Below are 14,044 nucleotides of genomic sequence, written 5' to 3'. Positions count from 1 at the left end.
TGACACGTGAAAAGGTAAGTGTTGAGTGAGGGGGGAAAGAGTTGAAGGTGATCTGAGAATAAAAATACAAAGAACCCCTCAAGGTGAAACTTCATGTGGAAGGAAAAAGCATAAAGCAAGTGTGCCTTTCCTGAAGAGGGGCGACGTCGCATGATGAATCATGAAGGGTGAAAAGCGAGGTTTCTGTAAAGTTGAGGGTTAAATGAAGGCGATTTTTCTTTTCAATCAATCAATCAATCAATTTTTTTATATAGCGCCAAATCACAACAAACAGTTGCCCCAAGGCGCTTTTCCTTTAAGTGGTCTTCCAGAATCTTGCCATAGCATATGAAGTGTGTTGGATCATAATGGATAACCACTGGGATGTTACTTTGCAGAGCAGAAGGCGTGAGGAACATCTTAACTGTAAATTCGTGGCTGCTATTTATAAGCTTAAAATGATCTGGAAAGGTACGATTATGTTCGCAGTAGACCAGCTCTGCAAAAACATCTTCTTCCCATGTATATTTGTCTAATATATTTTTCTAGTCAGACTTTTTATCTACGCTTAATACGCTTAAGGGACAAAGTCACAGAAGTGAAATATTAGATTTCAGAATACGCTTTTAGATAAATGTATCTTAAAAACCTTCAGCGAAAGCATCTTGAAAACATCGTGTTTTGAGTCATACGAGATAAATCAGCTTTTTTTTATTCACTGTATGCTTTTTAAGATGCTGTTTGTAAAAGTCTCGAGTACAAATAAAATGCAGCTCAAATATTTTCTCACAAATTTCACTATCTCATACTCTAAAAATTAATTATTGTGTATGTACCTCAGCTCGTTATGTCATCTGGTCCCACATAACATGGTTGAAACAATATGTAATTGTAATAACTTGTTACAATTTGCTTTTGCCATTTAAACAACCATGTTATGTGGAATCAGTTCATAATAAAAAAATAAGGAAATATGATGTGTGTGTGTGTGTGTGTGTGTTTTTCAAGAAATCTTAAGTGTATTTTCAGTTGTTCTCATGACAGTTTTTTTTATATATATAACTTGTTGCAACTAAAACCCTAAGTGAATTTTCACATTTTCCATTGGCAGTTTTTTTTTTTTTTTTTTTAGATTTCTTGGAATAAGGTCTTGAAATTATTTAAGAAACTTACTTTTGAGAATTTTGAGTTTTTGGAGCAGTGCTGCCAAAGTAACTTTGAAAAGTTACTTTATTTACTTTTTACAGGTTACTTTTTTAGTTACTTTATACAGTTACTTCATTAGCAGCTGCGGACAACTTGTTGGCAGCTGCTGAATGTAACTAATTAAGTAACTAGTAATCTAACTTGGTTATTTTTAAGATTGAGTACTCAGAAAAGTAACTTAGTTACTTTGCTGTTTAGTTACTTTGCTGATTACTCAATCTTAAGAGTAACCAAGTTAGATTACTAGTTACCTTATTAGCTACATTACTTATTAGTTGCAAGTTGTCACCACGTCCTAATAAAGTAACTGCATAAAGCTGCTAATGAAGGAACTGTATAAAATAACTTTTCATAGTAACTGTGGCAACACTGATTAGGAAGTGTTGTATCTTTTTCAAATAACACCATCAAAACGAACGATGAGTCACAAAAATTTAGTTTCATCTCAAATATGACTCAAAAGGTTTCTGAGACTCTTTCACTTAAGATTTTTAAGCTGTGTTATCTAAATACAAGTCCTTATGTCTCACTGAAATTTTATTCAGTGATTGTCTTGCATTAAGACCAGATAAAATATTTTCACTAGAAACTGGACAAATGTACTTGGTAAGATTTTGTATTGTTTACAGTGAATCATACAGCATGTAAATGTACAGAATGTGTTATGCAATTAGTGTGTCACTGAAATGGTTTATTGCTGTCGTAATTCAATTAATCATCTTAGTAAAATCAATTCAGATACAAGACGTGAACCTGGAGACACTTTTTGGACTGGTTTAGTAATCTCAGTGAAGACTGTTTGCAGATTGGAATTAATGCCCCAATTTCTCTTTGATGCTGTTTGATACTGTAAATGTCATAAATATATAGACATATCTTTTTGTTTTTTGTTTGTGGCCAAAAAGAATTTTTGAAAAGCCAGTGAAGCTTCTTTGTAATAAATCTACACAGTATTCTGTATTATGACGAGGACATTGATTTAAAGAAGGGAAAATTTCAATCTGCTGTATTACAAATCTAAACTTGAGTTTTGCTTCCTTGCACAAATGTTTCTGGTCTTAACGTTTGCATGGTTCCTGTTTTCATCTTCTGTCTGTGACTTTCCAGGATGTTTTTCTAAAAGAAAAAAAGGTTACTGTAGATTTCCACACTTTGTGAAGCTCCACTTGTGTGATATTTTCTTGTAAATGTTGTACAAAAAAGTGATTTGTATTCATGTAACACTTTGTTCAGATAGATATTGTAAAAACTATTTTATACATTTGGGGACTATTAATGTACCATGTAGGAAAATGGCAGTGTGTTTTATGGTACACAGACTAGCATTCTGGGAATATTTTCACGTTTTTTCAAAAATATTTTGTCTCACCCAAGGGAATCAGTTTTGTAATCTGTTTCTTGATCAAGGAAGATCCAGTGCTTTCCAGTCTGCTTTAAACAGGCTTTTTATAGAGTAAACGTCTTCCTAACTTATAGTAAATGTGCACATTATGAGCAATCGCAACTTATTTATCAATATGTGCTCAGTCTTGCTTAACAAATCTTTTCACTCAACAATTTGTGCCATTCTGTATTTATAAAAACAAAAAAAATGTGAGAGCAGATGTCAGAAGTTTAGTTCTTGTCACACTTACATATTCTGTATTATTTGGGTCCTCCAGTGCTTTGTAGTCAGTGACTGGACAACTTGGCAATAAAAATGTATTTTGGCAGTGATGTTGTCTTACTGTTATAATCTGTTTGTTTTTCTTTTCTAATAACAGGATCGTATCTGTATACAATGAAATCCATTCAAAATGGTCCAACTATGCCTGTGCAGTTGTGCTGTCCATTGCATATGTATTTGTTGTGCTTTCTAGTATTTTTAATTGATAAAGGTTCAGGTTCGGCAGCTACTATTTGAAATCTGGAGAAATGGAGAGTATCTACTCACATCGATTGACACAACATAATGAGAGACTATCAAACACTGTGTCTGTTGCATAGACCACTTTGAAGATAAGTTACTTAGGTTTTAGTCAAGAATACTTTTACATGTTCTCAAACCACAGTTGTTAGATCCATGAGAAATGATTCACATTGGCTTGTGCTTGTCTCAACACATTGTGACAAGCTAAAGCTAGTTACTGGTCAGGTCTGGGACAATATCCTTGCGCTACCTGTCAACACATCTGCCGCATTAAAGAGCCATCTTTGGTTATGGATAGCAACCACCCGCCCAACAAGATGATCTAATCTTACCTTTTGAAAATAAGCATCTCGCCTGGTGTATCGTGGGAGCCTCCTTGGACTTCCCTAGTTGGGGACCTCGACACCTGCGTGCTGGATCATGCCTAAAAAAATGCAACACACGGCTAAAATACGAGGTCTGTGAGAAAAGTGTCCGACCTTTTTATTTTTTTCAAAAACTATGGATTTGAATCGTGTGCTTACATCAGACAAGCTTGAACCTTCGTGTGCATGCGTGAGTTTTTTCACGCCTGTCGGTTGCATCATTCGCCTGTGGGCAGGCTTTGAGTGAGCACTGGTCCACCCCCCTCGTCAGATTTTTATTGTTTAGGAATGGCGGAGTGACTGCCACTTTGTTCCATGAAATTTTTTTTCAGAAACTCTGCCGGACAGCCAGATGGAAACCATTTGGAAGATTCAGATGGCTTTCGGTGAAGATTCTATCGGTATCGCACGGATTAAGGACCATTAAAACTGGATTAAAAACGGCCCACGGCGGCGGAGCGGCCATCGACAGGCTGGAACAAGCAGATCACTTCCAAATTTAAGGCTCTGTTGATGCAGGACATCATGTGACTAGCAGAGAAGTTTCAGAAGAGGTGGGGATCAGCACTTTATCAGCACATTCCACTGTTAAAGGAGATTTTGTAATGAAAGACGTGCGGACGGATTCGCGCGTCGGGAGGCAGCCGCTCATGGCGCGGGACAAACAACACCTCCATGTTGGAAGTCTCACAGGACAAGTTGGAACATGCCCAGCTGTTAAACAATTTCTCGGATACTCACTCGACTGAAAAGCCACCGAAAGCCGTCTGAATCTTACGAATGGTTTCCAACACGGAGGTGTTTTTTTGTTGAGCGTTTTTTTTTTGTTGAGCGAAGTCCTCTGCACGTCTTTCATTACAAAATCTCCTGTAACAGTGGAATGTGCCGCAAAAGTTCTATGTCCAGCTATCTTGCCATTTCTGTGGTAGTCACACAATGTCCCGGATCAACACAGCATTCAGTTTAGAAATGATCTGGTCGTTCCAGCCTGTCGATGGCCGCTCGGGGCGCCGCGCGCCCTCCGCCGCTGTGGGCCATCTTTAAAAAGGTTTTAACACTCCTTAATTCGTGTGACGCCAACAGAATCTTCACCGAAATCCATCTGAATCTTTCGAACGGTTTCCAACTGGCTGTCTCTAACAGTTTCTGAAAAAAATTGCAAGCGCACATGATTCAAATCCATATAGTTCTTGAAAAAAATAAAAAGGTCTGATAGTTTTCTCACAGACCTCATATTGTAGCTAATGTTCCCTCACATTGCGAGTGTTAGTCTTGACTTTTCTGCATTAACTTTGACAGTCATCTCAGTGGTACCCAAAGATGCTACAAGAGTTACGACATCCAGTCATTAGCTTAGATCACCAAGGAAAATATTTGTTTCCAAGACTCTTCGTTTTCATAGATAATTAATGCATGCACACACAATAGTAACAGATAAGATATTATTTTGTGGAAGGTTAATACTGTCTTCAGTGACACTGTATCAAATTTGGCCTGAATATGCTTCTATAATGTGACATTTCGTTTGTGTTGCTGTGTCAAATTTGGCACTAATGTGCTTCTATAATGTGACATTTCGTTCTGTTAATCTTTCACATTTGGCCCTAATATGCTTATATAACGTGACATTGGTTCTGTTACTGTTTCAAATTTGGCCCTAATAATGTGACATTTTATTGTGTCAAAGTTGGCCCAATATGCTTCTATAATGTGACATTAGGTTTGTGTTATTGTATCAAATTTGGTCTTAATCTGCTTCCATAATGTGGCATTAAGTTCTGTTACTGTTTCAAATTTGGCCTTAATGTGCTTCTGTAACATAACATTTAATTTGTGTTACTGTGTCAAATTTGGCCCGAAGTTGATTCTATAATGTGACATTTAATTCTGTTACTGTTTCAAATTTCGCCCTAATATGCTTCTGTAATGTGACATTTTGGTTGTCTTACTGTATCAAATTTGGGCCTAATGTGGTTCCGTAATGTGACATTTCGTTTGTGTTACTGTATTAAATGTGGGCCTAATCTGGTTCCCTAATGTGACATTTTGGGCTGTTACTGTATTAAATTTGGCCGTAATCTGCTTCCGTAATGTGACATTTCATTTGCTGTTGGACTGTCGCCCCCTATCGTGCACCTTGGTACATGCGTGTCCTTGCTCGTGGAGGGGTGCTTCGCCCGAGCTGTGTGTCTCAGCCTAATGGTAAGAGTGAATCGAAGACTGTTACAATTTCTGTCAGTGAACACACGTTTTAAGCGTTAACAAACTTTTGTCTTTAATTAAATTGTGGTATTCCTTAAATTGGTGTCAGTCCAAACCAAACGAGGTTAACGCTAAAGTAAATTTGGCTAGCTTATTAGCTAAGAGAAGCTCGTGCGCGTTCCCATTAAAAAAAAAAAAAGAAAAAAAAACTTGAATTAGACTTTAAAACATCTGAAAATAAACGCTCGTCTCATGTGTCTGACTTATAAATATACACTACTGTCAAATTCAATGAGTAAATGTAAAGTTACATTACTTAAATTCCATAAATAAATAATCAATAAATTAACAGAAAACGATAGTGTTAAATTCATTATAACAGGGTTTATTTCCAATAAGTACAACTGTAGAAGCGATTTTTCATGGTAAATCTGTTTATTTTTCTATTTGAGGATGTGAGCCAAAGTTTTTTTCCCAGCACCAACGGTGTCTTTATAAAGACTTTTCTTAGATGGGAAACCACTTTCACTTTCTTGACAGCAGAAAAACCACACCATTGTTTTTACACGAGATTTAATTGTCTCCCTTTGATGCACTGTTTGATGCGTATTTCAAACACATCATGAAACTCATCTAAAAGGTTATATGTAGATGATAAAAGCTTATATGTGTCTGTCCCCGGGCCACATATAGAGGGTTTTCAATCACGTGACCGATTTGCTGCAGGACAGGTGCCGTCTCCATTCTGTATTACAAGGAGGCTGGCGCATGATAGAAAAATGGAGAGAATTTACGGTTATTATGATGCCTTAAATCCTCGAGATAAAGCTATTTATCGTGATCAATGTGTAGCAGTTGGTTCAGTGGACCCGTATCTTATACCAGATAGTGAATTTAGTGGTGATATAACGAACTGGCCGACAGTGTCACACTGTGATATTGTGAACTAGGAAGCTGCCGACCAGGTCAGCCTCGCCGGCCTCCTGCAGAGCATCACAGCGGAGCTCTGAAAGCGGAGGTCAGTCTTGAAGTCCTGAGCGATTTCTCTCACCAGGCGCTGGAAGGGCAGCTTGCGGATCAGCAGCTCCGTGTTCGAGGACCACAATGTACATAAGCATCTGTATTAGAAGCGTTCTTGTGTTATCCTCAGCGGTATTTTTATGTATTCTTATATAATTTTATTGCCGAATAAAATAAGATAAAATTCTGGTAACAGTGGATTTCTGTTAGCGGAGGATCTCTCTCAGCGCCACGGTGCCGTGAGGCTTCTTCACACCGACGTTGAAGCTTCTGCAATTGTTCGCCAAATGCACGTAGCGTATCACAGCGACCACTGCGTCGTAATCCAAAATGGCCACGGACTCAAAATGACGTGACCGATACGTCACATGAAAACCCTCTATAGATAAACACATTCACACCTGCACGCACAATTATAGACAATTTAAAGTTTTCAGTCCACCTAACTTGGATGTCTTTGCGTCACTGCAGTTTTTGGATTTCCATATTGTCTTGTTTTCTTTTTAACCCTCCAGTTCTAGATTGTAGTGAATACCATGCCTCAGATTGACATGAATGATGTGGGCAAAAGAAGAGGATCCCGTTGGTACACCAGTAGAGCTTGTGGTCTGGTCCAACACACGGCCTTGGTTAATGGAATCCTTCATTACGAAGACTGTCCGGCTGTTTGCAATGGAATCTGCAAGAACACAGCAGCTGGCACACCGATCACCAGCAAACCATATGACATGGTCAATGGTTATGTTCCTGCATTCAGAAAGATTACAAAAGTGCCACCCATAAAGACTCACCCCGATGGAAGAGGCACAGTCTCTCCTGTTAGTAAGGCCTCATCAGCTAAATGGGTTTGTGCAGGTATTTCAGGTGTGTTAATGAACAGGGCCACCAGTGTCAACTTGGTTTCTCTGGCCAATGGTTCTTATGAAGTGCCACCAGAGATCAGCCTATCACCAGTAAAACGGCACAAGAAGAGGAAGAAATGCAGACGTAAGAATAGGTATGTTGTTTTCAAGAAATCATTCAGTACATAAGATGAGTTCATGAATATTTATAATAATCACAGCTATTTAAGATGTAAATGTGTATGCATTGACTTTACTAAGTTGTGAGGAGGTTTAGTCATTGTCTTTCTCAGTTGCACAGCAAACAGTGCAATAGCAGTTGCTGCAGAATGGGTTCTTAAGGCAACAATTGCAGAATTTGAAGGTTTTCAGAATGGCCAAATTGGAATCAGGAACGTCTTGGCAGTGTAATTCAGCAATTCTGATTTCAGTCCCACCAATTTTTTTTTAATCTCACATTGAGATCACCACAAGAATAAATGGCGTTTTCATTTGTCCCATGATGAACTTCCCTGGAAGGCGTAGATTCAGCAGGGAATTGATAACGACCAGGTCAAACCCGTTTTTAAAATTGCATATAATATTAAAGTTATCTCATTCATAGTTAATGTTAAATATAGAAAAAAATATATAAATGCCAATCTGGACACAGCATACTGGGTGTAACGTTGTTGCCCTTCCATCTGAGCGTGTGTGGCAGACATGTTCTTGTCTGAAGTCAGCATCAGTACATTAACAAACTCACTTCATCCATCCATCCATTTTTCTATGCCCACTTACATCAATTAAGTGTTACGGGGAGTTGAAGCCTATCACAGCAGTCACAGGGCATGAGGCAAGACGCACCCCCTGGACAGGATGCCAGTCTGTCACAGGGCCTCATGTCGGCAAATAAACAGTCACACCCGCACTCACACCTACTGACAATTTAAAATTTCCAGTCCACCTAACCTGCACGTCGTTGGATGTGGGAGGAAGCTGGAGCACCCGGAGAGAACACACGCAAACATGGGACACATGCAAACGCCACACAGAAAGGCCACAGGTGGGAAACAATCCCATGACCTTCTTGCTGTGAGGCAACAGTGCTAACCACTTACTAAAATGTTCAAAAACAAAATTACAAAATCAGACATGTCAGCAACATAGATTTTGTGTGTGTGCGTGTTTGTCCCTATTATTCACATGTTATCACAACAAAACCTACCAGTCTGCAAAGTTGTAACCGAGAAGGACACTCAGAGAGCACATACCCCACACCAATGTTAAGCAGTCCTCTGTTCATGTCTCTGTTGTAATTTTCCTTTAATCTTTAGTTTTCATTGGCTGTTTAATTGATTCAATTTATTTACACAGTGCCAAATGACAACATAAGTGTTGCCTCACGGCATTTCATGAGTAAACTCATTCATCTTTTTTTTTTTTACCTTTGTAGATCCTGATTGTTGACCTTTGATCCTGATTGCTCAGTTTTGTTTCTAATTGCTGACCTCTAATACTAATCTTTGCTCCTGATTGTTGGTTGTTGATCCTGATTGCTGACCTTTGATCCTGAGCTCAAAATTTTGAGTCTGATTGCTGATATTTGCTACTGATCTTTTATTTTATTGTTCTTTGAGACTTTCCAGGAAGGTTATGGGTTCATTGCTGTTGGTTGACTGGGGTACTTAAATGCCAAAAGTTTCAGACCTGTCAGATGTTTGCATATGATCTCACAGATATGATCTGCTGTACTTTCCACAGAGGATTTTTTTTTTTTTTACTAAGATAATTCACTCACTCATCACTCATCTTCAACCGCTTATGTGGGATTGGGTCGTGAGGCAACAGCTCCAGCAGGGGACCTCAGACTTCCCTTTCCCGGTCCACACTGACCAAGACCAAGATAATTGTGTAAATTATGCAGACTAAGATTAGTGCAATCTACCCATATATGCTATCTATTAAAAACAGTTAATGTAAGTATTTGTTCAGAGTATACAACTGCTATTGTGTTTCTGCATTCTCAGAGAGTTACACCCCAATATTAAAGACATTGGAGTGAATTAGGTTCACATCCTTTTGTAGCATCACAGATAGTGATTACCATTTTCAAACAAAAAAATAATATTCACTTAACACTGGTGCTTGAGTTTGAAATGCACTCTTTACACAGAGGACATTTTTGACAGACAAGACATTTTTGATTGTCTGTTTCAACTCGTTTTCCCACTGGGCAATGATCCTGGGAGTAAAATTGTTATACAGTAGGCTTTCATAGGGAAATTAGTCCATTTAGTGGTTATCTACTAAATAAATAATAGTGCTGGCAACCCATCAAAATTAGACATCATGGAAATGATAGATATTTTGGTAAAAACTGGTATGATTAGAGTTCTGCTGGTAAACAAATGGGGATATCAAACCAAATGAGCATTGCTGCTGATAGACCAGTAGTAGTTCCCATGTATGGCAAACTAAACTTTGTTGTTCATTTCCACCTTGTCATTAAACCAAACTTTATCTTTAAAATCCACTTATGTACCCTGATTATAAAACAGTCCCATTAGCAATAAAGTTCTAGCGTAGTTGATCAAAGACAAGAGCTGCCTCTTGATTCCCGTCCACAACAAAATTGAATGATTTACCTCTGTACTTAATTTAGTTGAAATCCGTTTCTCTTTTTGCGACATTCTGCTTACTGAATAACAGGGAGACTGATGGCAAAAACATATGATACTTGGTGGAGATAGTTTCTGACTTCTCAATCTCTCAACTTTTACAGTCGCACTGAAGTGGCCTGTCCAACATCCGTGCATTCTTTGATGCTATCTGAAGAGCAGGAAGACTGGGACAGTGAGATCCAAGAGGTCCCACTCACAGACAGAGGAAAAATATGTTTGGGGATCAAGCCATATGGTAAAGTAATAACATTAAATAACTGCAAATAATAAAAAATAATAGTTGGTAGCATGGTGGCTTAGTGGTTAGCTCTGTTGCCTTACAGCAAGAAGGTTGTGGAAAAGCTTCCCACGTGGAGTTTGTGTGTTCCCCATGTTTGCATGGGTTCTCTGCAGGTGCTCCGTCTTCCTCCCACTTTCAAAGACATGCAGGGTAGGTGAATTGGAAACTTTAAATTGACCTTAGGTGTGCACGTGAGTATGAGTCAGTGTGTTTGTCTATATGTGGCCCTGTGATAGACTGGTATCCTGTCCGAGGTGTACCTGGCCTCTCGCCCCTGACTGGTGGGACAGACTCCAGCCCGCAGTGACTCTATATCGGAGTAAGTGCGTCAGGAAAATGAATGAATCAGCTGCAAAATTAGAAATAACATAGTGAAGTGTCACTTCTTTGTAATATTATATTAACACTACTGCATATTGGTGTCACCAAAACCCCGGAATTCACACACAGATAACATTTAGCAAGAATCCATCAACACTGATACATGTTGATTTACTGCTAGTTACTGTTGTTCAGAGGTGGGACAAAGTCACTGTCAAGTCATGAATTGCCAAGTCTCAAGTCAGCTTGCAAACAATTGGTGGTCATTATGACTTGGGACTTGACTTGAGAATGACTTGCTGGTGACTTTACCACCACTGCTGTTGTTTTCCGCTGCAGGTAAAACTGTCCTATTTAAAAATAAGTTTTTATTTTTTTCTTTTCCTGGCCAAATAATGCCAATAGCTGGGTTTCCATTATAGATTTGCACAAACATTGAGCAGTATTTTCTGAATGTCAACAAAACACTTTTATATTTTTAATTAAGTTATATCGCGTTGTAGAGATTTGTTTTCAGTTTGGGTTTAAGGAAGCCACCACCACACACAAACTTTTATTTTCCCCCACGAAAATCAATATGTGGAGGTGGGCTTGTGTCTAAAGCCATCTTGACACTTACACAAATTTGATACCCGCACTGCCACGCAATTCGCCGTGCCAGTGCTTCCCGCTTTGTTCCACTTGATGCCACGTTATATAATATAATCACTTAGTAGCTGACGACACATTTGCTCTCAGAACTTGGCTGATGACGCCAGAATTGATTGTCATACAAGAGACTCACTAATGTACCCTTGACCAAGCTCCTTAATCCTCAAGTTGCTTCTGGTGTACAGTTGAGCACCTTGCATGACAGCACCCTGACGTGCGAATGGGTAAATGTAAGGTAGCATTGTAAAGCTCTTTGAGTATCTGCATTTGATGGGAAAAGTGCAATAGAAATGCAGTACATTGACATGAAGGAAATGTTTCATCACCATTTTTGTGTTTGTTTTTTGTTGTTTTTTTTTTAAGGTGTTCATACTTGCATTTTGTGGTTTCTATAGATGCAGAAGATGTGATCAGTTCTGCTTTGCGGGGGTTGAACCTCAACCAAAAGGACTCTGCTGATGTGCCAGTGACAGCCAGGTACATTCCAGCCGTACACCACCCATGCCCTATCAGGTTGTCTTGCTACAGCACTCCCACTGAACCAGGCCAGTTTGCTGATGCTGACGAGTAAGCCAGGCATATGTAAATGTGTTGGAGAAATGTTGGAAAATAGTTCAAGTTAATTATGGAGTTCGTTGAGTTTGGCCATTATGGAGTTTCTGTAGTCATGGAAAAAATGAAGGATTCTCGATTGATACACCAATGCTTCAGACATACACGATCAGCTTATCTTTTTATTTATTTATTTATTTTTTTGAAAGCATTAGTGAGAAATATTACTTATTTTATATTAGTATTGTAAAGTTAAACTCACTTTTCATACAATAAATCAAATAATCAAGATGTTTTTTTTAATGCTAGGCTATATTTTTATTCAGATTTTTCTGTTTTATGTCCAGCTGTAGATATATTTTTATGATCTCTAAGATTGTTTTTAGTTCACTCTCATGCTTTGCTGTTTTAGCACCTTAGCAAATATGGTCACTAAGGTGTTCAATTATTAGCTGTTACATTTCATGTATTCATAATTCTGTTTGTCTTTGAATAAGTAGCTTTTATATGCTTGTCACTTAAGATGCCTGAAATGAGTGGAAGGTATCAACAGTTACTCTTTTTGTTTTGTGCGGTACAATCAATTTTCTATAAGTTGCAGATGTGCACAGCATAAACATATACAACTGTATTAATTTGACGATCAGTGGATTGACAATGTATTCAATAACATCTAGTCTATTTAATAACAACTTGTCATCTGCCTGTTCAGGCACTCTGGTTTTCATTCACATCAACAATAAATCAAATTTCATTAAACCTGTAGTCAAGCTGTGATGTATGATTGTGCCTGCCTGTCAAAAAGAGGCTCACCTGTGTTGCGGTGTGTCTGTTGTTGTTTGGTCCCATTTGAATACATGTCAGTGGCTCTGCAGATAAGGATGGGGTTGAAATCTGACTGGCTTTGGCAAAGGTTTTAGAAGCAATAATGGCTACTGGCCACTAGGTGGGAGGATTGATATAACATTTTAAAGTGTTTTCTCACATCTTTGGGAGTTCACTGGGTTCCTTTTCCTGCACTTGAGAAATGCATGCACTGATTCAAATACTGTTCAACCCAATTTCTCCATGAACTTGCATCTAGAGTGCAACTAAAGGTGGAGTTTCAGCTTAGAAGCAGCTGTTATTGAGGTGATTGACATGTAATAATCATTCATGTCCATAGATACCATGCCAAAAATAAATCAAGGCTATAATCTGGTGCAGTTTATTGCTGTGAGTGTAATATGATTTCACAGTTGAATTTTGTGTGTGTGTGTGTGTGTGTGTGTGTGTGTGTGTGTGTGTGTGTGTGTGTGTGTGTGTGTGTGTGTGTGTGTGTGTGTGTGTGTGTGTGTGTGTGTGTGTGTGTGTGTGTGTGTGTGTGTGTGTGTGTGTGTGTGTGTGTGAGAGAGAGCACCGTTTCCCATGTGTGCTGGCCGTTGAACAGCACACCAGCCCTTTAATTCATTCTCTGTGGGTTGCGAGCCCACAGAGGTGACACTGATGTTTCTTTGGGCTGTGCCCAACCAAGCCCTACGGCTGCAGACCTGAGGCCCGCCTACGCCCCCCCTCCCCCCCCCCCCAAGGTCTTGCTTCTACTCCGGTCAAAGTGACTCTTTCCTTTTTTGTGCCAATCATGAAAGGTTTTTTTGAGTCACACATTGTATGTCTCCTCACCTGGGACCAATTTGCCAAAGGAGACCCTACCAGGAGCAGACTAAAATTAAAAAGTTTGAAACTTATCCTTTCCTGGTGCTCAGTTACTGAAGAGATAAATATTCAGATTTTGAACTACGCGCCACTAAAATCCAGGAACGTCCGGGCGAGTCCCAACATTGGAGAAGGAGGAGGAATGACATCAGCGCCAGAACCATTATCTTAATAGTCCCATTAATTTATGGATTTTTACAGGCTACTGACAGCCCCGTTTGATTGGTAGATGGAACACTTGTATTGATGAGTGTACACTGTGTCTGAGGCTTCTCCACTCGACACAGAGGCAAAACTGAGTATTTTCACATTATTTTATTGTTTTGTGGATCATGGGTTAATTGCGTGCAGATGAGGGATGC

The 14,044-nt window shown here is 38.9% G+C and overlaps 1 protein-coding gene across 1 annotated transcript; it reads left to right on the top strand.

Moving 5' to 3' along the window:
• The first annotated feature begins 7,198 nt into the window (after positions 1-7,198).
• Positions 7,199-12,293, top strand: LOC117526377. The gene is made up of 3 exons (XM_034188436.1): positions 7,199-7,678; positions 10,288-10,421; positions 11,834-12,293. Exons 1-3 carry the CDS (start codon positions 7,218-7,220, stop codon positions 12,007-12,009), a joined length of 771 nt encoding a protein of 256 aa, XP_034044327.1. The 5' UTR covers positions 7,199-7,217; the 3' UTR covers positions 12,010-12,293.
• The last annotated feature ends 1,751 nt before the right edge of the window (positions 12,294-14,044 follow it).

Source organism: Thalassophryne amazonica, chromosome 15, assembly GCF_902500255.1.
Source record: "Thalassophryne amazonica chromosome 15, fThaAma1.1, whole genome shotgun sequence".
In the NCBI taxonomy this organism is placed as follows: domain Eukaryota; kingdom Metazoa; phylum Chordata; class Actinopteri; order Batrachoidiformes; family Batrachoididae; genus Thalassophryne; species Thalassophryne amazonica.
The sequence above is the reverse complement of the archived record's forward strand: the minus strand, read 5'-3'. Positions and strand labels throughout refer to the sequence as shown.

Bases quoted from the DNA above. Each gene is read 5' to 3' on its own strand.
- LOC117526377 (XM_034188436.1), top strand. From the start codon at position 7,218: ATGCCTCAGATTGACATGAATGATGTGGGCAAAAGAAGAGGATCCCGT. The intron at 7,679-10,287 runs GTATGTTGTTTT...CAACTTTTACAG, and splicing joins AAATGCAGACGTAAGAATAG to TCGCACTGAAGTGGCCTGTC. The intron at 10,422-11,833 runs GTAAAGTAATAA...TGGTTTCTATAG, and splicing joins TTTGGGGATCAAGCCATATG to ATGCAGAAGATGTGATCAGT.